This window comes from Pelodiscus sinensis, chromosome 15, assembly GCF_052426305.1.
Source record: "Pelodiscus sinensis isolate ZL-2025 chromosome 15, ASM5242630v1, whole genome shotgun sequence".
Taxonomy (NCBI): domain Eukaryota; kingdom Metazoa; phylum Chordata; order Testudines; family Trionychidae; genus Pelodiscus; species Pelodiscus sinensis.
Window position 1 is genome coordinate 9,818,595 of NC_143066.1, and position 26,826 is coordinate 9,845,420.

The 26,826-nt window shown below is 37.5% G+C and overlaps 1 protein-coding gene across 25 annotated transcripts in view; it reads left to right on the plus strand.

Annotated features, from left to right (window-relative positions):
- The window catches only part of RBFOX1 (RNA binding fox-1 homolog 1), a 1,623,526-nt gene that overhangs the window by 568,285 nt on the left and 1,028,415 nt on the right, over nucleotides 1–26,826 (plus strand). For all 25 annotated transcript variants that reach the window (XR_016350706.1, XR_016350707.1, XM_089782268.1 and 22 more), the window contains one exon: nucleotides 14,415–14,462. Coding sequence is in view for 22 of the 25 variants with exons in the window: in XM_089782268.1 (XP_089638394.1) it covers nucleotides 14,415–14,462 (48 nt within the window). In the remaining 3 variants the exon portion in view is untranslated. The remainder of the gene's footprint in view (nucleotides 1–14,414; nucleotides 14,463–26,826) is intronic.

Consider the following 26,826-nt stretch of genomic DNA (forward strand, 5'->3'; position numbering starts at 1 on the left):
GACTCTGCCAGCCAGCACCACCATAGGCAGGACAGCCGGAGGTGTTTGCACCTTTCAGGGGCTGCTGTTTTCCACTTTGCCAGCACTGTTGGGTAGCATTGCTGGCAATTGCCAGCAGCCTGGATATCCAGACCTGCAGATCCCCATACAATAATTTGTTGCAAGTCTTTTTTCCCACTTTATGTAGTAGCATGTCCCTGGTTCTATTATTTGTTATAATTACTGTCAATTGAACAGTTTCTGTTGCTAGTACATCTAACTTTTTTTCTATTTTGAGGGTAACAAACAATATATTAAACTTCTTTCACATTGAAACAAGGTATTAGCATCTTTACCATCTAGACTCCAGTGCTTTCTAGAATGTCTAGTAACAATGACAAGTACTAGGAAGCATTAAATTAAAGAATGTTGAGTGTTAGTATGTCATAGTATTTATCATTTCTAAACACTTCGGAAATCTAGGGAAACAATACACTATTAGTGAAACATATCACTGTAATATTTTCCTTATCATGGCTGGATCTCCAGCTCTGACAAGACATAATGATATTTTTATTATTCCTCTAGTAGAAGTGAGGTGTTCTTATCATAATTTCATGCAGAGGTGGCATTGTTGCTTTTGTACTCCTACCTTTGGTACACATGTAACACTGAGAGGTAGAACTGAACCTGGGACCTCTGAAGCTTACTGCATGAACCTCTACTGCATGAGCTAAAAGCCAGCTGCTTCACAGCCATGGCTGTAGAGCAATTTAATTCTTTCTCTCAGTAAGTGGTTTAAATGCCACTACATGGGACAGCGCATAACACACTAGGTATGTGGGTTACACACTGACCTGAAATGTAAGTGATAGAAAAATTTAGCATTCCTACCATGTTGGCTTTCTAATACACTACCCAATTTTGCAGGTTCCTCTCCACTCTTTTTTTTTCTCCACTGCAGTCAGTGAGGATTGACAATGCATAGCATAGTTCAGAATGAGATCCAGCAATGTTTGTTTGCTTTCTTAATAGTAAACTATATATATTAGTTTTTGTATTAGTTCTGATATCATTGAACAAATTCTAGATATATTTCTGCCTAATGGAAAATACATGATTAAAATTTTCTAGCACTCCATTGTTTCAGTCTGATCCAAAAAAAGATTTGTGACTATTAATCAGAAAATCTGTAGTTTAAGCTTCAAACACAAAAGCATGATGCTCTAGCAAACATATTCATTGGAATGTGCTAGAGATTAATGTATTATTAGTGTTGTATTGAATCTTTGTGGCAATGATAACTTTTTTGGCACGTCAGAAGGTTCAGAAAAGGGCAACAAAAATGATTAGGGGTTTGGAATGGGTGCCAAACCCATTAAAAAGACTGGAACTTTTCAGCTTAGAAAAGGGAAGACTATGGGGGATATGAATATGATAGAGGTGTATGAAATCGTGACAGGTATGGAGAAAGTGAATAAGAAAAAGTTATTTACTTGCTGCCATAACATAACAGCTAGGGATCATCAAATGAAATTAATAGGTAGCAGGTTTCAAACAAAGGGAAGTTTTTCTTCATGAAGTGCACAGTCAACCTGTGGAACTCGTTGGCAGAGGATGTTGTGAAGAGCAGGACTTTAACCGGGTTCAAAAAGAACTATATGAATTCATGGAGGTTAGGTCCATCATTATTTATTAGCCAGGATGGGTAGGAATGATGCCCTTAGCCTCTTTCAGAGGCTGGAAATGGATGACAGGATAAGGATCATTTGATGATTCCCTGTTCTGTTCACTCTCCCTGGGGCATCTAGCCTGTTGGAAGACAGGATACTGGGCTAGATGTACCTTTGGTCTGACCCAGTATGTCTGTTCCTATGTCACAACAGCAGAGACTTGGTTCTTTATTTCCAGGTTGAATCTAATTGGAGCAACTTTAAAAATCATTAGGAATTCTCGAGTACTTTTAATTTATACTGCATTTCATCAAAGAATGTACGTTTCCCATTTGCTTTAAATGCCCAAAGGAACAGCAGTTTTATGAGTGTGCAGCTGTTAAGAGAGCATTTTTGGAATTCTGCACCCTTATGAAGATAAAAGCAGATGCCGGCTACTTGGCAGTTCTTTTTCTCAGGCACAGTAGTTGCAATTTTTTTTTCACCTCCTTGTTGACAGAGGAAGTATCCATCAAATTAGCATTGGTTATTTAGTTAAGGGGGAGGAATATGTTTGTACATATTTACTTTAAAACAATGATTTGTATAATTAGTTTTAGTATTTATTTTTAATAATGTTAATCATATTCAACAATTAATTGGAAGTGTCCCTGTTCAGTTGTTGCTATGATGAAGCAAAAAACTCTTATTAGTAAACAAACACATTGTATGTACACCAATAAGATTACACATAGATTTTTAATTCATGCCTTTTTCTCTTGGTCAGGAAATAGTATTCTACATTTTAATCACTATTTACTCTCTGCAATTCACTTGTTCTATTATAGTTATTGTGAATGATAAATGGGTAGATAAGGTTCAAACACCTCTGGTTAAATGATAGTGGCAGTGAGAACAGCTGTTGAAGTGAAGGTTGCATAATCATTCATCATATTTTTTTTCTTTTTTTAAACTCATGTTCAGTTGTTCGACATTCTGAAATGTACACCTTTTAGGTTCAGACATTCCAAAATTGGTTAGTTAGAATTGGTTAATTGGCTAGTTAGAATAAATTGAGCTTTTTAAAAGTGATAGGATAGTAGACAAATATTTACTTTTCTACTTTACAAATTAATTCTAGCAAAGTTTTTGAGGACTTTACAGCAATATTGTCTGGGGATTAAAAATTGAATTAACTGACATAACTATAGCTAAAAAATAATAGCCCTCATTAAGGAGTAGTGGCATTTGTATTTATCAAAATTGGGTTTGATTTAGCCAAGTTCTTAGCCTTTGAAAACCACATGCTGAGCCTATTTTAGCAAGGTTTCTAAGGTGTGCTGCTAAGATATATATTTGGCTAACTTAGCTGCATAACAAAAATTATGTAAGGTGAACAGACATTGAGGGAAGGGCATGCCCTGTAAAGTGGTGAGAGAATGGAAAAATGCCTCTCTGTTTTGGAGATTTGTGCAGAAAAAGTTTCCTATGTATTTAATTTTAATATTGGGCATTTTAATTATTGTAAAAGGCAGTGGTGATTGTGGCAGTACTAGAAGTGTAGAAGGGATTCCCCATCTCAACTTCAATACCTTTAAGAGCTTGGTAGAGAACCTGGTTAATCTATGGTCTGTCTGCTCGGTGATAGAATCCAGTTGTTCCATCATGCAGGATTTTTTAGTTGTTTTTAGATAAAATTACAGAGACCCAGACCAAACTGTCTACTTTCATGGTAGTAAAGAGGGAGAAAAATTCAGTGTCTATCTGCTTGATATTCAGCCGGTGCCACTCAGATTGATTCTTCGAGAACTGGAGGGAATTCAGTTTTTGACCTAAACATTGACAATACCCAGCAGTTTTTCAATACATCTCAAAAAGTAATTGTAAATGCATAATCATCATTCTCAATGCTATTCAATTTACCTATCAGTGGCATGTAAAAACATTTAAGAAAATTGCTGATGAAATTTGCAGATGACCAACATTGGTGGAGTGGTAAATAACTACAGGGACAGGTCATTTATACAAATGAGTTAAGATAAATTGTTAAGCATGTCTCACTTGAAGAGCATGTGCTTTAATTCAACCAATTGTAAGGTCATACATTTAGGAACAGAATACGGGCCTCACTTATGGGAGACAGCATTCAGTAATGCAATGATAATGAAAAAGTCTTAGGTGTAATGATAGAGAACCAGCTGAACGTGAGCTCTGAATATAATGGTGTAGCTAAGAGGCAAACATAATCCATGGATGCATAAGCAAAAAGGATGCTAAAATTTGTAGAGTGATCAGAAAACAGCTACAAGAATGATTCAAGCTCTGTAAATCAGACCTTACAGTGAGATTCTTAAGATGTTCAATATATTTAGTTTATCCAAGAGAATGTTACAAGGTAGCTTGTTCACAGTGTATCTACTATCAGATTTCTGATAGTAGATGGCTCTTTAATCTAGTAGAAAAAGGCAAGCCGAAGTCCAGTGGTTGGAAGGTGAAGCTCAACAAATTCAGGCTAGGAATGGGAGCATGTATTTGTAAGAGTAAGGGAAAATTAACATTTGGAAAATTTTACTAAGGGAATAGGATGAGATTCTATGGCCTGTGCTATGCAGGAGGTCAAATTAGTTGATCATAGCTGTCCCTTCTGTCTTTAAAAATCTACAAATCGTATGTCTTCATCACCTAGTTGTGGATGAGCAGCTTATCTAGTACCTGAATGAAAGTGGGGCTTGGATGCAAGTGACCTGTCTGTCTCATGATCAACCCAGAAAGGACAAGGTTGAGAAAGGAAACCTATGGAATTGGGTAATATGCCACAGGGAATGAGGGATTTCACTATTGTGTGTTAGTCAGGTTTGTAAAGTCTTTGCCCACGAAAGCTTATGCTCCAATATATCTGTTAGTCTATAAGGTGCCACAGGACTTCTCGTTGTTCTTGCAGATTCAGACTAACACGGCTAACCCTCTGATACTTGTCAGGTTCGTATGATTCCATATGGTTACTTAGGTTCCATTATTAAATATGGCCATGCTTGCAGATTGTCAGATAGCAGCTGTTTCCACAGCAGAGTAATGTCACCTGTGCTTGGCAAAAAGGCATAGCTGCTTCTTTCAGATGCATGTTTACAATCCGTTATCCATGCTCTTGTCATGTTGAGAATTGGCTGTTCTAATGAGAGAACATTGTAAAATCTTTTGAAAGTGTTGGCTAGCATTGAATGCATCTTTCCACTTATAAATTAGTATTTCATTCAGAAAGTGGCCCTGCCTCGCTGAAAGACCACCTCTCTCACTTCATGCCAAATTACCACACACTTGATCACCAGATGACTTTGAACTATGCAGCTCCCTAGAGATGGAGAAGACAGATGGTAGTGTGCCTGCCTTTTGTAAGATGTCCTCAGATTTGGAATGTGTTTACTACATCTGTTCAAAATGGTCCAGGTTTTTGTTACTAGAGCCCTGCGTGGATGCACAATTTGTATCAATATTTGCATCTGTATCTACAAAAAATGAGCCACAGATATCCACATTGACATACATGGACGCAGATACTCATGGATATAAAGCTGATATTTGCAGATTCCCGGGGTTCTAGATACAAAATTTGTATCTGCATCTGCATCCATATCCACAAAAATGAGCTGTAGATATCCACATCTGCAGAAGTGGATGGATACTCATGGATATAAGATGGATATCCACAGATTTGCAGGGCTATGTCTGTTACCCTTTAGATTGCAGCTGTTTGTTTTGGATTTAGATAAGTGAAGAGCTTACTTGTTAATTTAGTGGTTGTGGAGTGGATTTTTGTTTCGGTTGTGCTGAGTATTTTGTTGAGAATTACTATGGATTAGATGGTGGCTCATATATTAATTAGATAACGTACACTTTAACTGCCTATGCTATGATTTGAAGGAGCTCCATTTTAGGAAGGCAGGCAGGCTGGCTATGACTGTCATTTAGTTTCTGGGTGAAAACTGAGTTGTCAATTTCAGCCTAATGTGTCCTAAAATGTTTGGGCCTTTATTATGAAAGATCATTGCTTGCCCGATCTTATCCTACAACCATTATGTTTTTCAGTGGTATCTTTAGAAAGTCAATGAAATAAAACTTAATTGTCTTGTTCTCATATTATATAACTGCATACAGGCAGTCCCCGAGTTACGCCGGATCCGCAGTTACGAACGGGGCCCTCCCTCTCCCTGGTCTCCAGCAGACCAGGGAGAGGAAGCAAAGCGGCGGAATACGCAGGCAGCGGACAGCCCAGACGCGTCTGGGCTGTCCGCTGCCTGCGTGCTCCACCGCTTTGCTCTGCTTTGCTCCCCGTCCCCCTGGTCTGCAGACCAGGGGGATGGGGAGCAAAGGGCAGAACACGCGGGCAGCGGACAGCCCAGACGCGTCTGGGCTGTCAGCTGCCCGCGTGCTCTGCGGCTTTGCTCTGCTTTGCTCCCCGTCCCCCTGGTCTGCAGACCAGGGGGACGGGGAGCAAAGCAGAGCAAAGCCACGGAGCCCGAGGGCAGCAGGACAGCCACGGCGCGTCTGGGCTGTCCCGCTGCCCCCATGCTCCGCGGTTTGCTCCGGACGCCTGTGGTACAGCAGCTGGGGCGCTGCCGGTTGGTCCCATAGCGCCGCTCTGGGCGCTACTGGACCAACCCGGCAACACCCCAGCTGCTCTGCCCCAGGCGTCCTGATTCAGCCACTGCTAGTCAATTTCAGCAGCGGCTGAATCAGGACGCCTGGGGCAGAGCAGCTTGGGTGCTGCTGGGTTGGTCCAGTAGCGCCGAGGAGCGGCGGCGCTACTGGACCAACCCAGCAGCACCCCAGCTGCTCTGCCCCAGGCGTCCCCAAGTCAGCCGCTGCTGAAACTGACCAGTGGCTGACTACAGGAAGCCCCTGCCCCAGGCTTCCTGGAATCAGCCGCTGATCAGTTTCAGCAGCAGCTGACTTGGGGATGCCTGGGGTTCTTAAGTTGAATCTGTATGTAAGTCAGAACTGGCATCCAGATTCAGCCGCTGTTGAAACGGATCAGTTTCAGCAGCGGCTGAATCTGGACGCCAGTTCCGACTTACATACAGATTCAACTTAAGAACAAACCTACAGTCCCTATCTTGTACGTAACCCGGGGACTGCCTGTACTTTTAAAATACTATTGTGCAATCTTTGCGTGCATTTCGTGATTCTTTGCTATTTTTATTTTTAATTAAAATCTTAGAATCATAGAATCCTAGGGCTGGAAGAGACCTCAGGAGGTCATCGAGTCCAGCCACCTGGACTTAAAGTCATTTTTAAAATCCACATTATTTACATTAAAATGTCAAGCCATTTTATCAATGGAAACACCCAGTAAATTGAGCTTTTGCTAAAACAATGCTGAAAAGTTTTGTTTGTAAAAAACATAAAAAAATCTGTCTGGGTTGTTGTGTCAGTCCCAGAATGTTAGACAAGGCAGGTGAGGAAATATCTTTTATTGTCCCAACTTCAAGCTCAGCAGCATCTTTCTCTCTCACCAACCAAACTTAGTCCAATGAAAAATCTGGTCTTCTGTCAGAAAGTTTAACTAAATTTTGCAAAGTTATTTGCTTCCACCTGCTGACCATTCCTGATATTGCAATAATGAACCACAGAAAGTTTAACACAAACATGGCAAAAGATTCACACTTAAGTAAATATTGCCTTTTCTCACTTGTCTTTTCTCACTTCCACAGCCATAGTGGAAGTCTGAATTAGGTTATTTTCTTTATTGTATTTAATTTTTTTCATATAAATCAGATTCATAGAGGTTAATGCCAGAAGGGACAACCAGAACAAACATTAATACAAATAACTTTTAAATATTTACTAAATCGTGCAGTTTATTCAAATTTGTATGTTTAATTAGGTTCTTACATGCTGTGGTGATGAGTACAATAGACCGTCAAACTGGCTATTAATATAAAAATGCTAATATTAAGTCAGATTCCTACTAGAGATCAGCACACACTGCTATTGTAGCCATATACTTATTCTGTTTTTGTTATGTTAATGAAGTTTCATGTCTATAACTGCAGCCATATGTATATTTCTTAGATATTTGTATAAAAATATCATTTATCCAGTATGCCTTAAAAAAGAAATTATAAACTAAAATGGACAGGAAAAAGAGAAAGTGTCATGTTTTTGGTTTGAAGGAGGGTTTGTTTTGTTTTTGTTTTTTTTAGGGAGAGAGAGAGCTTGTATTTTTGCTGAAATATGTAAATAAAAAAAAGATGGGAAGAATACCAACTTTAGGGAAAACATAAAATATATAAATAGCTAAATTAGCAGTTTTCTCCAACAACATTGCATAACTAAATATATTTAATCATATGCTAAATATAGTCAGTATAGGTAGTTTTCTAATGAATGACACCATTTTTGTCACTATTACAGAACAAATAATAATTTAGCATAGTTACTAGAAATCTGAAGCTAGCTGATTATGAAAGGTGTTATTTCATGTCACTTCTCAATGTTGTTGAAATTTCTTCAATATTTGGACAATATGAGGAAGAGTCTCATTATGTGATTGGAATTTACAGCAACAATGTGCCGAGTCCACTATATTGACCTTTCTGTCTGCTAGGACTCTGATGATTTGACATATTGTTTTCCAAAGAAATTGAACAAATGACTGTCTCTCACTCTCCTGTCCCAGCATTAGGTTTATATCAGAGGGCTTGTTCCATATTGGGTGGTCTTTTATTTTCTAATAGAGAAAGAAAAGGATAATTGGAGGCATACCAAATATCTTGGCAAGCAGATGAAGGCAAGTCTTAATCACTGAACAATGCTTATTATTAGGATAATTTGAATTATTTTTGTTTATATAATAGCACTAAACAATTTAACATTAGCCACTATGGACCAGATTCACTCTCAGCTGGGGCAGAGAGCCATAAATTGTGTGCATAGTTGGTAAAGGAGAGAGACCATACTCTTTCACAGAACATATGTAGCTGGTTCTGATATCTTAATTAAAAAAAAAAAAAAAGAGTGACACACATTGCCTGGCTGAAAGACCATATTTGGGGAATCTGCTGGCTAGGTTTGCCTCAGGAATCTTCTAGCTTGGCAGATGGTTCAAAGCAGCATCTGAAAAATTCACACACAATCCTGCACTGGTAGAATTTGTCCTTTCATTTGAACTTGCAAAATGGGGTAAAAAATGAGCTGTTGTGCATAATACAAAAAACTTGTAATAAACCATTACTGACCATGTGCCTTTTTTTCTTCATATATTTGTGTTCCCTTTAAACAAATATGCAGCCTAAGGTCAAAGGCAAAGTTCCATGTATCTGTTGATTCCTCTCACTGTTAGCCATATATACATTTTGGGTGTGTCTGGGGCGTATCATCACCACTGCTGACAGCCTCCCACTCACTCATCACCTTGTCCCAGCTATTTTTGTTTCTGAAATGTAGGCCTTAGTATAGAAAATCCTCAGTCATCTAGCTCTCAGCCAATACTTGCACAGTTGCTTCTTTATCTGTGGCCTCCCTAGTAACTATATCTGGTTAGAATCATAGAATCATACAACTGGACGAGACCTCAGGAGGTCATCAACTCCAGCCTTCTGCCCAAGGCAGGATCAATCCCAACTAAATCAACTCAGGCAGGGCTTTGTCAATCCGAGACTTAAAAACCTCTGGGGATGGAAATTCCACAACCTCCCAAGGTAACCCATTTCAGTGCTTCCCCACCCTCGTAATGAAATAGTTTTTCCTAGTATCCAATCTAGACTTCCCCCAGTGTAATTTGAGACCATTGCTCCTCATTCTGCCATCCATCATGGTTGTAACATGGAAGGTCCATCACTAGGTCAAGTCAGAACTAAGTCATAAAGAGGAATTTTTATAGAAAGCATCCATTTTCTGAGGAAAATCTATAAGATTTTAGAGCCATTCTTATTGGTTTAATCCCTATTAAATTTCAAAGGACTCTTCCATTAGAGATATTTGACTTTCACATACATACACAGAGCCATGAAGTTCAGATTGGTTATTTTGTTGCTTGTAGAAAATACCATCCAGGCTTTTTAATAAATCACTCAGTGGACAATGCCCCCTCTGAAATCTTTATTGTCTACTCTCCCATTTACAGATGATTCACTTTGGCAACACAGATTCAACAGTAGCTGTCATGACTCTGTTCTTTAGAACAGGCATGTGTAGGAAGTATAAAGCATATTTATAGTTTAAATTCAAACATAGAACACACTTTTGAACTAGCTAGGTGTTTCTTGTCTAGAAATTTATGACACTTTTGTCTCAGAGCTTTAGTTCCTTTGTGTATTTGATGGATCAGATATGCAGCATAGCCCCACTATGAAAATTCTAGATACCTAGGCTATGTCTAGACTGCAGTCTTCTTTCAGAAGAAGCTTTTCCAGAAGAGATCTTCTGGAAAAATTTCTGTTGAAAGAGAGCATCTACAGAGAAAAGCACAATGTAAAAGTGATGTGCATTTTTGAAAGATAGTGTCCACATTTATTGGACACTATCTTGCATTTAAGTTGTGGTTACTTTGGATGAAGTGGCCACTAGAGCACTTCTGTTTTTTTCTGGAAGCCTCTTCTTTTCCATGTCCACACATGCCTTTTTTTGAAAAATCTTTTTAGGAAAAAGGTCTCTTCCTTGTAGAATGAGGTTTATGAGCTTTGGAAAAAACTCTAAGTTCTTTTGACTTTCTGTCAAAAAAATACAATAGCATTGTGGACTTGTTTTTCTAGAAAAACGTCCGTTTTTCTGGAAACTGTGCAGTGTAGACATACCCTCAGATAGGCATAGCTGTTGTCTGAGGTAAATTATCAATTGCGAACAAGGTAGTTGCTTTAGTTTTGAAAAGGCCAGGTCACAGACCATCAAAAGACATCAAAGATACAAGGCGCAACACCAATAGCAGTTTGTTTCTGCAAAAGTGACACTTTTCCAATTTGAATCCTATATTATTCAGAAAATGAACAATTCCCTCAGGCTCCTCAAATGTTGCTCTGCTTTGGATGACACATGGACTGTATCATCTAAACAAACACACGTGAAAAAACAAACCATTGCAGGTTTAATATATTAGTTGTGATGAGAGAAAATTGAATAATCTTGAAAAGGTGGCAGTTGTGGTTCTTGTGCCATATGCCTTTCTCTATGTTGCTAGCATGGTCCTTAGCAGGAAATTTAAAAAAGAAAATACATTAGTGGGGTGGGAGGTTAATTGTACTTGCTACTACTGTGCACCATGAAAGAATCTATATGCAAACTATACTCTTGTCAAGGAATCCAGTTTTTTTTCCTTCTTTTCCAACATACAGGAATTCTTACTAGTTATTGTTTTTAAATATAATCAATTAAATTAGATTGCCATCTAGCTACTAAGTGGTATATTATAGGACTCAAATCGACCCTTAATTGCATCCTATCAGAGATTGTCCTGACCACCACTGTTTCCTTTAAGTGATCCAAAAAATGTAAATGTGTTACTTACCTGTTCTTCAATCTTTGCCCACTCTGAAATTTATTCTTCCTGTAGTAAGGAAATATCATCTTACAGGAATTCACCAAATGGTTCAGAGAAATTGGTTTTGGGACCAATCCCATTCTGTTCTGTTCATTCCCCTGAGGGTACATGGCATTGACCACTGTCAGAAAACAGAATACTGACTAGATGGGCCTTTGGTGTGAACCAGTATGGGCATTTATGTTCTTATGAACAAGAACATATATGACAATATGCAGCACCTTGCCTGAGGCCACTTTGCACATGGTGAGCAGCTTTCAGGGTATCCACCAATCAGGGCTAGCATTAGACTCCACTGCTAATGGAGCCTAGGGCAAAAAGCCAAAGTCCTACTGCCCTGAATCCTGACATCTGGGGCTGAAGCCAAAGCCTGTGCAACTAAACTTTGCAGAGCTCCCTATGGTGTGGAACTCTGGGCAAATGTGTTGCTTGCTACCTGCTAATGCTGACCATGGCTTTTATGCAAGCCATATTGGAGCAAATTGTATAATGGGGATGCTGAAAGCCATTGCCCAAACTGTGAACCTGATATGATGGAAACCACTTCAAGCAAGGGGTGTGATGGTAGCCCTAGTTCTAGCACCCATGCTTTTCTATTCAGAAAAAAAGTTGTGACCCAGGTGGGCCATGGAGTTTTTATAGCAATTTGAGGTGACCTCAGAAAGAAAAATGTTGAAAACTCATGGAGTAGAGGAATAAAGGATTATGAGGTCTTTATTTTGCACCATGCCTGTTTGCAATAGCTGTAGCTTGATTCTAAGGTGACACACTTTATTCTGTCCTTATTTAATTGGTGTTAGCATGTGAGATAGAAGACCCTTTGTCCTTTGTAATTTAATTAAACAATAAATATGTTAAAGAGCATTCCATTATTTCCCAAAGGTGATCTAGGACATAGATAACCCATGAAAAGCATTGAAAAATGGTCTCCACAAGTATCATATTAGAAGAAGTGGCGGTGTTGGGTTCTTTTTTATTTTGTATTCTCCTCATTTGCAAAATGGAGAAGAATAAACTGAAGTGGTTTCTGTTAATGGCAAATTGAGGAAAGTTTACCGGTAGATAGATGGTGCTTTCCTATATATAATTGGGAAGAGAAATTTTGAAATGCACCAAAGTTGATAGAAAATGCTTGCATGTAACCCTATATTGCATACGATATGTCTTGAGGAAGTCAGAAGATCAGGAAGGGACTAATAAAGAACATTAAAGTTATAAACTGTGTTGGCAAATTAACCTGAAAACTTAACCTTTTTTTGTTTAAAAACACCTTTTACCAGAATATTTTTACTAAAAAAAATCTTCATTTTTTTTTCTTTTTGGTTGAAAAACCAGGATAATTTTGTATGAAAATGTTGTATGAAAAAGACAAACTCTCTCTCTTTCACCTCCCCCCACAAATTTTGCTATGCAAAAATCACTGGAGTTTTAATAGGTTTCTTTCTCTGTTATGGGGATAATATTTAGAAAGCAGGGACTTGACATGCATGGGAAAGTTTACATTGTGCCTGACAAAATATATTAATGGTAAGATAGTCTTAAATTTTCTCTTATTAGAATACTGTTTGGAGGAAATGTGACCACCAACTAAAACACCAACAATAACAACTTTTAAAAAAATAATAAAAATCTCAGGGTTTTTAATACTCACTTGAATAATGTCAAATTAACCTTGTTTTGGAGATATTTTTACCCTTGTCTCAAACTTATATATGCAATAAAAGATAGGGAATTATATTATTCTCTTTATATTTGTATACAAGAAATGGCTATGTAAATTTCTTAGTTGGTTGTTGTGTTGCTTTAGAACATCTCTCCTTCAACACAGAAGGCATTGTGACTCTGTGAAACTTTATACTTGCATCCAGGAGAGAATCTGATATCAGGGAGACTGCCAGTTTGAAGAAGTGGAAGGAAAGGCAAATCAGGGCCTGCAAGAAGTTTTAAACAAAACTTTTTAGAGGTTAATTTGGCTTTAAATGCTATATTTAATGCTAACGCTAATATTTAGCTGTATTTCCTCAAAACAAACAAATAAGAAAGCAACATACCCTACAACTGCAAGTTTCATTTTCTGTGCTGGTCTCATATTGGAGCAGATTTGTGTTTCATGGTTTTTGAACCCACTCTTTAGGCTTAAGAGACATCTGCGTCTAATAAGTCAAGAACTACCAAATTCAGAGTCCATTCTGGTCAATTTCACAGTCATAGAATTTTTAAAAATGATAAATTTCATGATTTCAGATATTGAAATCTGAAATGTCATGGTGCATTAATTGTAAGGGTCTTGACCCCAAAAAGAATTGTGAAGGGGTGGAGGTTTCAGGGAGTGTCCCTTTAAGCTGTGTGGCGGCACAGCTTCACAGGTGATTGATCAGCCCCGTCCAGTCAGAGGTTCAGGGCCCCATGGAGGGAGCTGACTGGGCAGGGCTGATTAATCACTTGTGAAGTTGTGCTGCCATGCAGCTTAGAGGGAACACTGGTTGCAAGTTTATTGTGGAGAGTTGTTACAGAGCTACTGATGCTTCTGCACTGCTGGTGCAGAATAACTTTGCCCACCTCCCTCCCCAACCTCTTTTTGGGTCAGGACTGCCAGTTTGAGAGACAGTGTGGTCTCCCCTATGAAATCTGTGTAGTATAGGGGAAAAGCACAGAAAGGAGGCCAGATTCCACAGGAGGGGCGGAGGAGACTTGATTTCGTGGTCCATGACACATTTTTATGGCATGAATTTGATGGAGACATGCTAATAGAAGTTTATTAATCTTGCTTAAGGCCCCTACGGGTATGTCTACACTACCACGAGGCATACAGCTAGTTTGGATTAGGAAGCCTAATCGGAACTAGCTAGTTCGTGCTGCGTGTAGCCGCGCGCCACGCAGTCCGAACTAGCCGGCATTTAAAAATGGCGCCGGCCGGGATCATGCAACTGAAGCCCGGGAAATTCAAATCCCGGGCTTCATTTGCAACTCCATATGACTACATTAACCCCCCTAGTTCGAACTAGGGGGATAGTATAGACATACCCTACAAAGTTAATAGTGTAACTTTAAATATGCTGCATGTTCCAGAAAGAAAACAAAATGGAGTGTAGTAGGTAATTGTTTGAGAACAGCTGTCAGGACTTTAGTGCCCTTCCTTCATTCTGAGTTTTTCAATAACCATGGTGTATGTGCTCTGTGAAGTGATTCTTTTTCTGACCTGTGTTTTTGTTTTGTTGTTCTCCCCTTCCTCATCTACCTGTCTTTCTCAGGATACTAAAGCAGAGTGCAGTTCCTGTGTAGAAACAGAAGACAGAAAAGTAAGTGATTATTGTAATGTCATTTGTGAAAAATGTGATTGAAATGTGAAAAATGTAATTAAAGGCTATGAAAACATCTTTTTAGTACTGTATAATTTTAAATTCAATCAAACTTTTTAAATTTCAGTTTTCCAATTAGGGTACTTTTTTTGCTTTACAACACTGGAAAATATATTTAGGCCTTGAAACATATAGGCTATATAGAGACTATTTTGACTACTGAGCATACTCAGGTTAGAAATTCATTAAAGTATTTGCTCTGAAGAGTATTTCAGCTCTCCATTTTGTCTGAGCATATACTATAAACAGTATACAAGCCATCTCCACTGCAAATTTGCTTTCTATTGTGCTTGGTATTGAGTGTTTATTAACAATACCATCACATAAATCTTTGGTAAACTTTAGTATGTTGTAATAAATATGGTATTCTCAAAATATCCAGGTGATAATTACTTAAGAGTCTTACTTAATATCTCCATCAATACCGGCCCTGTCAATACCAGTATCTTCCAAATTGATGATGTAGAATAAAGTTGACTCTTAAAATGTCTTTTTCAGTTGCAGTTGACCAAAAAGGTACATAAATGCATATCTACTTTTTCAGTTTTCTCCTCCATCTAAATTTCTTGTACTTAAAAGGTTTAGGAGTAGCAATTGTAATCTGTTAACTTAAAAATGGGGTAATATGTAATGTCAAGAGGGATCCTACTTTGTTAATACTGGCATTAAATCAGTGCCTGCTACCAGATATCTGAGGACTTCATGAACCAACGTCTTTTTTTCTGAAGGAATGCTTAAGCTGAGCAATGGTCTTTTCCAACCTGAAAATGGAAGTGGAGAGGTCTTATTGTAATATTACTAAGATGACCCTGTCAAAACTGCATGTTGAAACAGCAACTCTTTTCTTTTAGTATTACTTTAATCATGCCATGAAATGAAGTAATGCAGATAATAGTGCTAATCTCATTTGGTTTACCTTCCCAGCAAACATTGTTTGTGAACATTGGAGTTGGAGACAATATATTTCAACAATTCCATTATTCCTCAGAAATAAATAATTTACTCTTTCTGTGGGTGCCAAGTTTTTAAAAGTTTGATTTTTTGCCTCAGTTACATTTTTTTAAAATGTTTAATACATTATTTCCCAAGTCTTATGCAGCACTATTAGTCAACTTCCTGCTTATGGCATAGTGTAATACAGGAAGTAGTGTGGCAGTTTGTTGTCATTATACAACTTGATTTGCTTTGCTGAAATATATTAGAAGAATATGGCTACATCAATAATAGAGTGAAAAGAATAACTATTTTTTGTTAAACAAAGGCATATATTTAGGAATTTAAGTAAGGTATTCAAATATAGCTGGAATTAGCATTAGATGTTTGAAGACTTGAATTATTAAGGTGTTCTGGTGATGCAATTCCTGTAATACCCACAGGTATTTAAAGATAGGAATATTAAACATTTAACTCGGGTAAATATTGAACATAATAGAACTAATCTAATGTCGTAAGTCTCCTCATGGTTAGAGCTTAAGGAAATGCAGCAGTGTTTCATTGACTATTCAGATTGCTTCTGAATGACTGTCCATAGCAGAGCTCAAAAATACATTTGATTACATTAAGTGATGCTGCCTGTGAACAAAGGATAACAGAGTTCATATAGATAAAGGAAAAAATGTCTCAGCTAGGCTGTTCCAAAGTTTAAAAACATTTTTCTCCAGTACACGAAACATAAATTTTCGTTGAATTAAAGGACTGAGATGTTTTACATTGAAATGCATAACATATATTGAGGCTTCAAATTTGGATTATTTCTTTTATATTTCTAATTTTATGCCTGTTGAAACACCATCCAAATATCACACTATATTATTTTTGTTATAAATAATGATAACACTTTCAATTTATGTTGGATTGCAAGTTTTTCCCTCCTTCCTTATTTGGCCTTCTTTTTATAGTTGACCTTTGCTTATCTCCTGCATCTTAGTTAGGTCATGGATGAGCAGGTTTCTGTGCTGTCTTCATTATCACACTTCATTGACTTACTAGTCAGCTTTCCCATATTGGCTTGATCTTACATGGTTTCTGCACCCAGTTTTCAGAGAGAGAAGGTTAAAGGCTATTTCAGATATTCCAGTGCAAAATTTCAACACTGTTGTCAATTCATATAAGGAATAAACAAAACCTAAATGTTTGTTTTGAGACAATCATTAAGAAGTTTTTTGATGATGTTTGTATTGAAAATCTCTGCATCGGTGTACTTTTTCATTCTGTAGAAATGTACCTATAGGATTTATGTGCATGTTTTGCATGGTACATAATATGTTTTAAGATGGTACTTTTTCATCTTAATATATTTAACTTTCTGTTCCCAATGATTTAGAAAAAATCGATCTTTATTTCGTAATCTTGGGGAAGAGAGGAGGATTTCTGTAGGACAGCTATAAATACTGACAAAAACATCATATTCAGAACAAAATGTGACCCTCCCGTGCCATTTCTGATATGTGACTGCTTGGGAGATCACTTTTATTTATGAAAACAAAGCTGGGAACTAACCTCTCTATTTGCAGAGATGAAATAAAAGCTGAAAAGTGTTCGCACGCATTTGTGCAGTGCTCTTGAACTTATAGGCTATCAAAGAGAATCATATCTATGAAGTACATAAGAACGGCCTTACTGAGTCAGAACATACGTCCATCTAGCCCAGTATTCTGTCTTCTGATGGTGGCCAGTCCCAGGTTCCCCAGCGAGAATGAGCAGAACAGGTAACCATCAGTGATGATTGAATAAATAAAATGTTTAATAATAAATAGCAGCAGCCCCCAAAAAATGAATTCTTGGCTTTCTTTTCAAATTAGTTTAGCCTTCAACAAATATAATATTCACATACAATTGCATAAAACTTATGAATAATTGCCTCTCTCACAAAGCCTCTGAAATGTTTATCTAGCTTTCCTTTAAAATTAATATGACTAATGCTGGACCATCTTTGAACCTGGATGACTAATGTTGGGCTGCTAAATCCATACTGTGGTAACTATAACATGAAAGCCTAATTGTCAGAAGTGCTGAATATGTGCAGCCTTATATGAAGCCCGTATAATATCAAGTGCTCATCACTTCTAAAAGTCAGTCTACTTCTTTTTAAGACCCCACTTCATCCAATTATTTAAGTATATGTCATTGGGATTACTGGGGCATGTTTGAGTACATGCTTCAGGCCTGTATTTGGATTCAGGAGCTGAACTTTAGGCACCATGTTTGAATGCCATTAACTTCAGTTATTATTCCTAAAATGGAGACATTCTGAAACACTTTGGTTCATTTTGATAGAACAAATATTGGAAAGTTGGCTGTCCATAGCCTGAAAATAATTACACTTCAGCCTCATTAATATATTTTCTGAATCTGCTTTATTTCGCTTATACCTTATACTAAGCCCACACATTCAGGTTGTATGGACTATATCTCGTGATATTTAACTAATGTCTTCATGGTTCTATGTTTCACCAGGAAAGAATATCAACAGTTAGCAGAGCACATATTTTTCAACTACTCTACTCTACTCTACTCTACAGTATAGAGGGTTTGCCTTTATCCAGTGACTCAACAAATCATAATATAGTATTGATTTATTCTTCTGCATTGAAACTTGCTGGGCTAGGACTCACTTTATATCACTCAAATACATTTAAGACATGTAACTCCTTTTGTAAACTTTGCCTTCGCAATCACTTGTAGAGATTGATCCTCTCTAGTACAGCAGCCTTGGGACCTGACCAGTGCTGCACCAGAGAATTTGCCAAACCATGGGAGGGCAGTGTTGTCTAGCATCATTACCAGCACTTCCACTTTTTACTGGGCCCTTAGAAATCTCATTTAGGAGTAAATTAGAATTAAATAAGTGCACAGAACACTGAGAGCCAGGACTGGTAGCTGTAAACAAACTTAATGGGACCACAGGAAACTTGGCTACACCCATGATAAGTGGCTAACTAAAATCATGGCAGATCACTGATGTTGTCAGACCAGAGAGTACCAGACTAGAGAAGTTCAGTGTGTTGCTGTGTCTGAATGATCCTCTCTGTTAGGTCAATGGTTGGTTTTGGCTCTGATTTAGATAAATATAGAAGTATGTATGAGTCCATATTTGTACTACATGAGTTGGTGGTCACAAGAACAGATGTTATTGGAGTGTCCCAGTAAAATCATTTCTGACAGTCACTTGTTTCTTTTAATATTCCCAGGACATTTTTCTATATCTAATCACTATGGGCATGTCTACACTACCACCCTAGTTCGAACTAGGGTGGTAATGTAGGCAACCGGAGTTGCAAATGAAGCCCGGGATTTGAATTTCCCGGGCTTCATTTGCATGTTGCCGGGCACCGCCATTTTTAAATGTCCGCTAGTGCGGACTCGGTGCCGCGCGGCTACATGCAGCACGGACTAGGTAGTTCGGACTAGGCTTCCTAGTCCAAACTACTGTTACTCCTCGAGGAAGCCTAGTCCGAACTTCCTAGTCCGTGCCGCGTGTAGCTGCGCGGCACGGAGTCCGCACTAGCGGACATTTAAAAATGGCGGCGCCCGGCTTTATGCAAACGAAGCCCGGGAAATTAAAATCCCGGGCTTCATTTGCAACTCCGGTTGCCTATATTACCACCCTAGTTCGAACTAGGGTGGTAGTGTAGACATACCCTATGTCTCATCAGGAGTTCTTTTGTGACAGACCAAGAAATAGAAATTCCATTCTTTTGTGTAATACAGTATTTAGCTTAGCATCTTGATTCAGGGAATGATGTATTTCTGGAAGCAGTGTCTTCCAATGCACTATAGTGTGTTGACCCTTGGTAACAAGAGTTGCTGCATCACAGCAGTGTTACCTATGAATAAACCAAAAGTGATGTTTTATCTATGTATGTGTGTTTACACATATGCAGATGGTCAGCAAGAAATCTATGCATCATTTAAATCCCATTCTTGTGAGGACTTATGTGAGGCCTATCTGGCACGCTTTATGGTGACACTTCTGCATAGGGATTAATGTGATCATTTAAAAATATTGACCCCTGAAGTTTTAAACACCTCACCGTGATCATTCATCACAGTAATGTGCATTATTATATACACTAATCTGTTAATATTTGAGATTAATTTCCTGATGACATGTAGGAAAGGGGGAAAAAAATCTAACTTGGGGAAGGGACTGGGGGAATGCAAAGATGAGATGCTCTGCATCTTAAACCATAAAACCAAATACCAGGCCTTCTGGTTGAAGATTGGGAGAATGACATTATTCATGTTATAGGACTCATAACATGAGAAGCAGTCAGCCCGCCTACACAGCTCTTTTGAGAGTCCATCATTGGTGGCAAATTTCAAGAGAGCCCTTGATGAAGGAAGCATGCAAGATCACAGGCAAGAGCCATTGTTGGCTAATTTGATTCTGGTATAACTCTCAGTTCAAACTGTTGTTTATATTAAAGCTACAGTGTAATTATATCTGGGACTAGTTTTTGAAGGTAGAAATTCCAAAATATATAGTGTATACTGAACTATGTTTCTATTTGTGCTTCTCTGTCAGTCCTCTTTCTTCATCTTCCCCAAGTTTATGGAATCAGCTTGAGCTCTTTGAGAAGGCTCGGGGGAACAAATAAAGTAATTTAATCTAGTTGTAACATGGCTGTAGAAAGTATTTAATGTTCCCCTTTAGTGGCTAATCCAACTACCCTATCTGCTACCTACCAGATAATTCCTTTAGCTTTAGTGGTAAAGATCTGTACTTTTCAGTCACGGCTGCAAGCAAATCATTAAATAAAAGTATAACAGCCTTATTCCATACAACTTGTTTTAATAAAATTCTTGAGTAAGAGTTTGAACTAGTTTTAGCAAGCCCAAAAGAGTATAAGGAAATATTCTGATTCCATATGTGTTGGACACCAGAGGCAATCCAGCACATGTATCATTAGCATCATTTTATTTGCTATTCTAGAATGAAAAATATCACTGAAGAAGCATCTTATTACTAATCAATAAGAACTTTTTCTAATTAATAACAACAAAATAACACTAAGTATGTAAATCTTAATATCAGTAAGATGTACATCCCTTTTGTCTGGTAAAGAGTAGAATTTCAACTTGCTTTGGATGTATTGGCATTTCAATCATAAGGCATTTCATATATTCAGATTATTCACATGGGTAAAGATGAGCATGGCTAAATGTTTATAGATTTGGAATCAAAATTGGCTTTCCTAATTTTGAATGATAGGTATGATTCCCACAGAACAAGAATAGCTCAAAATGCCCCGAGTCTTTCACTCTAAGCATACAAATATATGTTAATTTCATATTGCTTTTTATTAGGAGAAATATTAAATTGCTGACAAGTCAGTTATAAAATACCCTTTAAAGCACTATGAAAATCAAACTACAGCAATTTTACCATCAGTTTTATAGGACCAACTGTGATACAAAAACTGACAGCTATTAAAAGTAAACTATGCATATTTTGATATATATGAACAAAAGAGTTGCAATGAATCACTCATGAAACTGCCCATTTTTAGATCGAACAAAATAATTATTAATTTTAATAGGTTAAGTCTGCCTCCTCCCTCACACATTTTGATATCCTTTTGCCTAAATATCAAAAATAAGAGTGTTGGTGTGGTATTTGCAACTAAAAATTACTAGACACCTTTTGAGGAAGTAAGATTTTAATTAAATTGTGAGAACTCATGTGATTATAACTTTTGGATAGGTATCTAGATTTTAGAATGGTTGCTAGGAATGAACTCTGAACTTTCAGAAATGTACCTATTGTTAATTAAATAGTGTAATAAAATTTGCTCTTTCAAAACCACTCTTTTTTTAATACATGAGGAAAATACATTCACATTAGTTTTGCTTTTCTGTTATGTATTCCATCCTTTTTTAATGCTGAAACAAATAATTTCTATTGATTTCCATTTCAGAACCAGACATTTCAGTTCCAATGAACTGGTTAAGATAAACTGCTTCTCATGTTTGGATAGTATAACATGAATGTTTTCTGCAATCAGACCCTCCCCCCCCCCCACACACACACATTCACAGAGGAATGGTATGGCAGAGAGCAGGCCTTTTTGCAGATGACCCTCCTCCATTAAATTAAGCTGGGTTTTCATAGGGTGTATAGTCAAATGGAAAGTTAATGAATAGAATAGAAATATGAAAAGAATACATTTAATTAGCCTTCATTCCTTAATCTGCTTTGTTGGGTAGAGCTCTCTATTCTTCCCTGGTTACTTCCATTGAACCTGATTTCTTTGCAACAAAAAAACTCAGTCTTGGGAATAGTTAGTGGCACATAGTTAGTCTTTCTTAGAACTGCTTTATCTGGACCATGATTCAGGCATAACCTACATACTTAATTACTCACTGTGCAAGCCAGAGAGCTACAGGTCTGTGTATGACCACCAACCTAGATAAATCTTCTTTGCACTTATTGAATGAGACTTTTTTTTCTCCAATATAGTCCACTATTATTAATCAGAACATTTGATATGCAGAGACAGCTATCTATTGTTGGTGGTACTGGTGTTATTTCATGTAAAGTCTGGCTTCACTGGTGTTTCACTCATTTACATCAGTGGAGGAGCTGTCCAGTGGTGGTGTACCCTCTTTCAGAAATAGTCCAAGTGCAGCCATTTACAGTATTCTTGCAAGTTTAACATAGCTGTATTTTATCCTCAAGTGCAGGACAGGGAAGAGAATTTTGTGGGCCCCACATGGAACAAGAATAGTAAAAGAGATTGAGAACAAGGGTATGTCTGCATGCAAAATGAAGGTTTAATTAGAGCATGTATAGGCAGGTAGACACTGGCTCGAGTCTAGCACATCTAGCAGCAATGTGGCTGTGATGGCACACACAGCAGTTGGGGGTAACCGCCCAGTTATGTACCCTATGGGTCAGATTAGATTGTATTTAGGTGGCTCGCCCAAGCCGCCACTCATGACACTGTGGCCAAACAACAACTTTGAGCATGAATGTGAGGCTGACCAAAGCTGAAGTGTGTCTGACTTCCTGTGATAGGAAGCACTCTCCCAGTTGCTATGTGAGGATACCCTAAGCTGCTTTCTCCTCTCCTTTCATCAGCTCCATCAAAGGCGTATAGCAATTGATTAATACAAAGTAGCCATTCATTCTAAAATTGTATTTTGTCTGGTGCCACTCTGTCTTATGAAGATATGTGGAGGGAACTGAAAGGTGACATGAGGTTGAAGTAAGTGCATAGTTTGTACCAGGACTGAACTCCAGCGTTTTTTAAGATTGGTAGTTCATAGCCCTGGCATCTCTGGGCTTGCCATGACAGTTATGAAAGTTAAAAACAAATGGTGCCCCAGAACTTTAACTCTAACCCTTTTCTTGGTGGTGTTATGGAATAGCAAAAAAAAATGTAGATCTGCAGAAAGCTGAATGGAATCTATGTTAAAAAGAGGTTCTGTGCCAGATAGTTGCATTTCATTCCATTTTCAGCCTGACAAATGCATTTTATTCCTCTAGTTTGGTTTCTACATTTTTTTTGTTTGATTTAGACCACTTTCTTTTTATAGACTCACCATGGCTGGAATCTGCAATGACATTCTCTCTGGTGTTCCCTGGAGGCACCATAATGCTGACCATTAACTAGCAGCTAAGTGTTATTAGCTCAGTGGCTCAAGGTCACTCAAGAAATTTCACTTCATTTTCTGTCCTCCAGCAGGAATGAAGTTCACAAAGAGAATACTTCTGAGATGCCTCTTGACACAGCAATTCAACACTTTCTTGCTCACAGTGCTGAAGGTTTATGAGAGTAATAGGCTTTATGGTGTTCATTAGGGCAATAACGTGATAGGTCAGTTGGTTAGAAAATTTCCCCACAGTGACATAATTATCTTCCTGTAGAATATGGTATGTGTAGTAATAGCTTTCTCTGTCTACTGATGACAATACTTTGTTCTTTTTTATTGCCTCCTGTCAGAGGATCTCAAAGCACTTTACAAACTGTAATTATAAATACCAGTGAGGAAGGCAATTAAAATATTAGCTAACTTACATACGAGGGAATAGAAGCATGGAAAGGAGACACAGGCAAGGTGAGACTGAGAGTCATAGGCAAGGTTGAAAACAAAACAAAGAGCTCCTTACTCACTTTGTCTGCTCTTGCCACTAGATCCACCCCTCCCCGCCTCTCCACCCCCCCAGGTGTATGTTTAGTATATTTCTTTGTTTGCTATAAATTTCACTGAAAATAGAGGGGACAAGAGTAGTTAAAATTGAATAACACGTTAACTACTTATTTGTTTTCAGTTAATCGTAAATAAGTTTGGATTTTTTGAGTGTTACATCCTAGAACAAGATGAACTAAATCTGAAGCTACTTGTTTCTCATATTGGAAACCTACCTCATTTAACTACCAGTCTCATTTAATCATATGTTGTGGTCCAGAGCCTAACCCAACTCCCACTGCAATGTAAGTGGAAAGATTTCCAGTACAACATCTGATTAACTTAATTGAGAGACTGGAGTTACGTGACTGACAAACTCGAGCCTGGTACAGACTACCATAAGAGGCTCTTTTTGCAGCATTTCTGGTTGAGAGAAGAACTGCTTAAAATCTTTCCAAGGCTCCTCAGATGGGATTCTCAGCACAATTTTGCTAAATCCTGATGCTTTGAGAAACTTGAGGTAAGCTTTTGGGTAATTATGTGAATTCAGCGCAAATTGCTTGATGTTCATTCATTGTTATTAACTGGTATAATGCATCTAATTTGTCCCTGGTTACTTGCTTGCATAAAAATGTAACTTTTGTCTATCATTGGAGAACTCAATCTGATATCATAACTTGAGCATGACTTTAAGCAGCAAAACATAAACCTGGCAAGGTTAATATGGGGAAATACAAATCCAACAGAATAGAATTGCTTGTTGTTTTCTGGTATGTAGACTGACATAATACAAAGTTCAAAAGGAAGTCTCATGTTCTGAATGATCACAATACCAGTCTGATTACCACTTACTTGTTCTTTCTGTCACTCAGACATGTAATTATGGAATTTCACAACTCAAGTGATGACAATTGCGCCTGTATATGTGTTCCTCTATCATCACTTAATCTAACTGCATCTAGCAATCTTTAATTTGATAAAGTGGAATTGAAGTGACAGCAGATGACAGAGGTGCCAAAACAATGATCTGACCTCCCACTGAATTGCCAGTGTGTTGGACTGCATGACTGTTACAAAAGATGAGTGCTCAAAAAGCACTGACAATATTTTTCTTACGTTAGAAAGCCTAACATGTGATTGGTATTTTTCATAAAGTACCATCAGAACTTTACTGTGATGATCCATTCTCTACATCTTTTTATGTTTTTCTAAATCTTATACAGACTGTGGATCTTTTATAATGATTTAACTCTTCAAAGAACAGATTATTCTTGATGCTTGTGGAGCAGTGACTTTTTTTTCTTGTGCCCCTAGGAGAAGGGGGGAATGGCAGAGCAATGACTTTCCTAAAACAAATTGGAGGATATTTTTGTCTTTTCCCTGAAGTATGGCAGGGGTGTAATGTAAATAATACCTAGTTCCAATTCATAGGGTAAATGAATGTGTACTTCACACCTGTCATTATGCCTCCTGTTACATGTTACTTCTACTACAGTAAAAACTGTTATCCAGCACTCAATTAACAAGAAAGCTCAATTAACTGGCATTTCTGATGTCTCCCAATACAAATCTTCAGCCTGTTTACTAGGACTATTATACTGCCAGGCACATTTAGGTAATTGCACATTCTGCACTCTACTTTTATGCAAAAGAGGCAGAAGACAAGTAAGCAAGCTGAAATCAGGAATTTATTCAAAAAAGGCAGCTTCCAGGTTATGTCTTAAGTTCATTACAGATTCAGCACAATCTCCTACACCTACATGTGCAACGATAATTGATGTTGATAATGATGACCCAGAGGCACTATAAGATCCTGAAGTGCCTTCTGAATCTTCTAAGAAAGATTAAATTATGTTCAGTATAGATTTAGTTTTAAATGTATTTGTAGTGGTCTAGGTGTACACCATGCACTACTCATAGTAATATATAGGTGCCATGAAATAACCTACTGTATAGAAAACTTAACCTGTATACACCTAAGTGCTTCAAGAAACCAACCACTCTGCAGTGGAGTACTACGACTGGGCTGGTGAGTACTTGTGTGCTATTTCACACTTTATTCATTTTATTGTATTCCATTGGTAAAGTTTAACTCTCAGCTAACCAAAATATTCCATTAACCACTCTCCCATTCTTCAACATGCCAAGAACAGATTTTACTGTACTACTTCTATTGTATAGTGGTTGTGAGTCAACAGTCTGACATGGTTATCCTTGCCATTTTCCCACAGTGTAAATTAAATAGAGAACATAAAGTTAATTTTACATATTGAGTAAAGACTGATGTGTTTTGGTTGGGCAAAATGTTCATACTTCAATGATTTCACTAATGTAAGTGGAAATTCTGAGTCCTCAGTATGTCTGGAATGTAAGTCTCTTCTTTAGGTACTTGTATTTGGTTTTTAGGTAACTAGGGACCCTGAAAATGTTGGTAGTGGCATTTATAATATCTGTTTCTTTTCTTTTCAAATCTGATTTGATGTCATATCTAAACTGAATCATGTACTTTCTATAATCTGTTATATCAGAACTCTCAATAGCATTGCTGTTTCCTTTGAAATTGAAGAATAATTTATTTTTGGTCATGTAATATGACATATGCTTGTCTTTCAGTTGGTAATCTGTAAAAAAGCAGTTTCTAATCATTGAGATACTAGGGTGCCAGTACCTTTCCATTAAATTCTGGATTTTTGGTTAAAGAAAATGTTTCCTTATGTGAAGTTTTCTTGGCTTTGTTTTTTGTTTGTTTGTTTTTTACTGACTACCTGTGTTTAATTAAGTAGTTCAGAACTATGACCATTATCTAGTGATATTTTAACTATTTTTTCTTTAAGCCCAGTAAACTTTTTTATAAAGGTGACTTAAAATTCACACTCATTTTTTAATTTGTAGAATAAAATTAAATCAAATGGAGGATTAGGAAGGCTAAGTGAGAGATAAGGACTGCAGGATCATTTGATGGGAGATATCTGTCAAAGTATGTGGAAAAATAATTAGTCTAAGTCTATAAACAGATTTAAATGTACTCTGACTATATTTAACCAAGTAACTTTTTAGCTTTTGTAAAACTAAAAATGCTGATAGAAGTCAGCTTTTAAAGTTATACAGAAATCTGTATAGGCTCCTTAAAATAACCTGATACAAACTTGAATGTGTTCCACGACTTCTT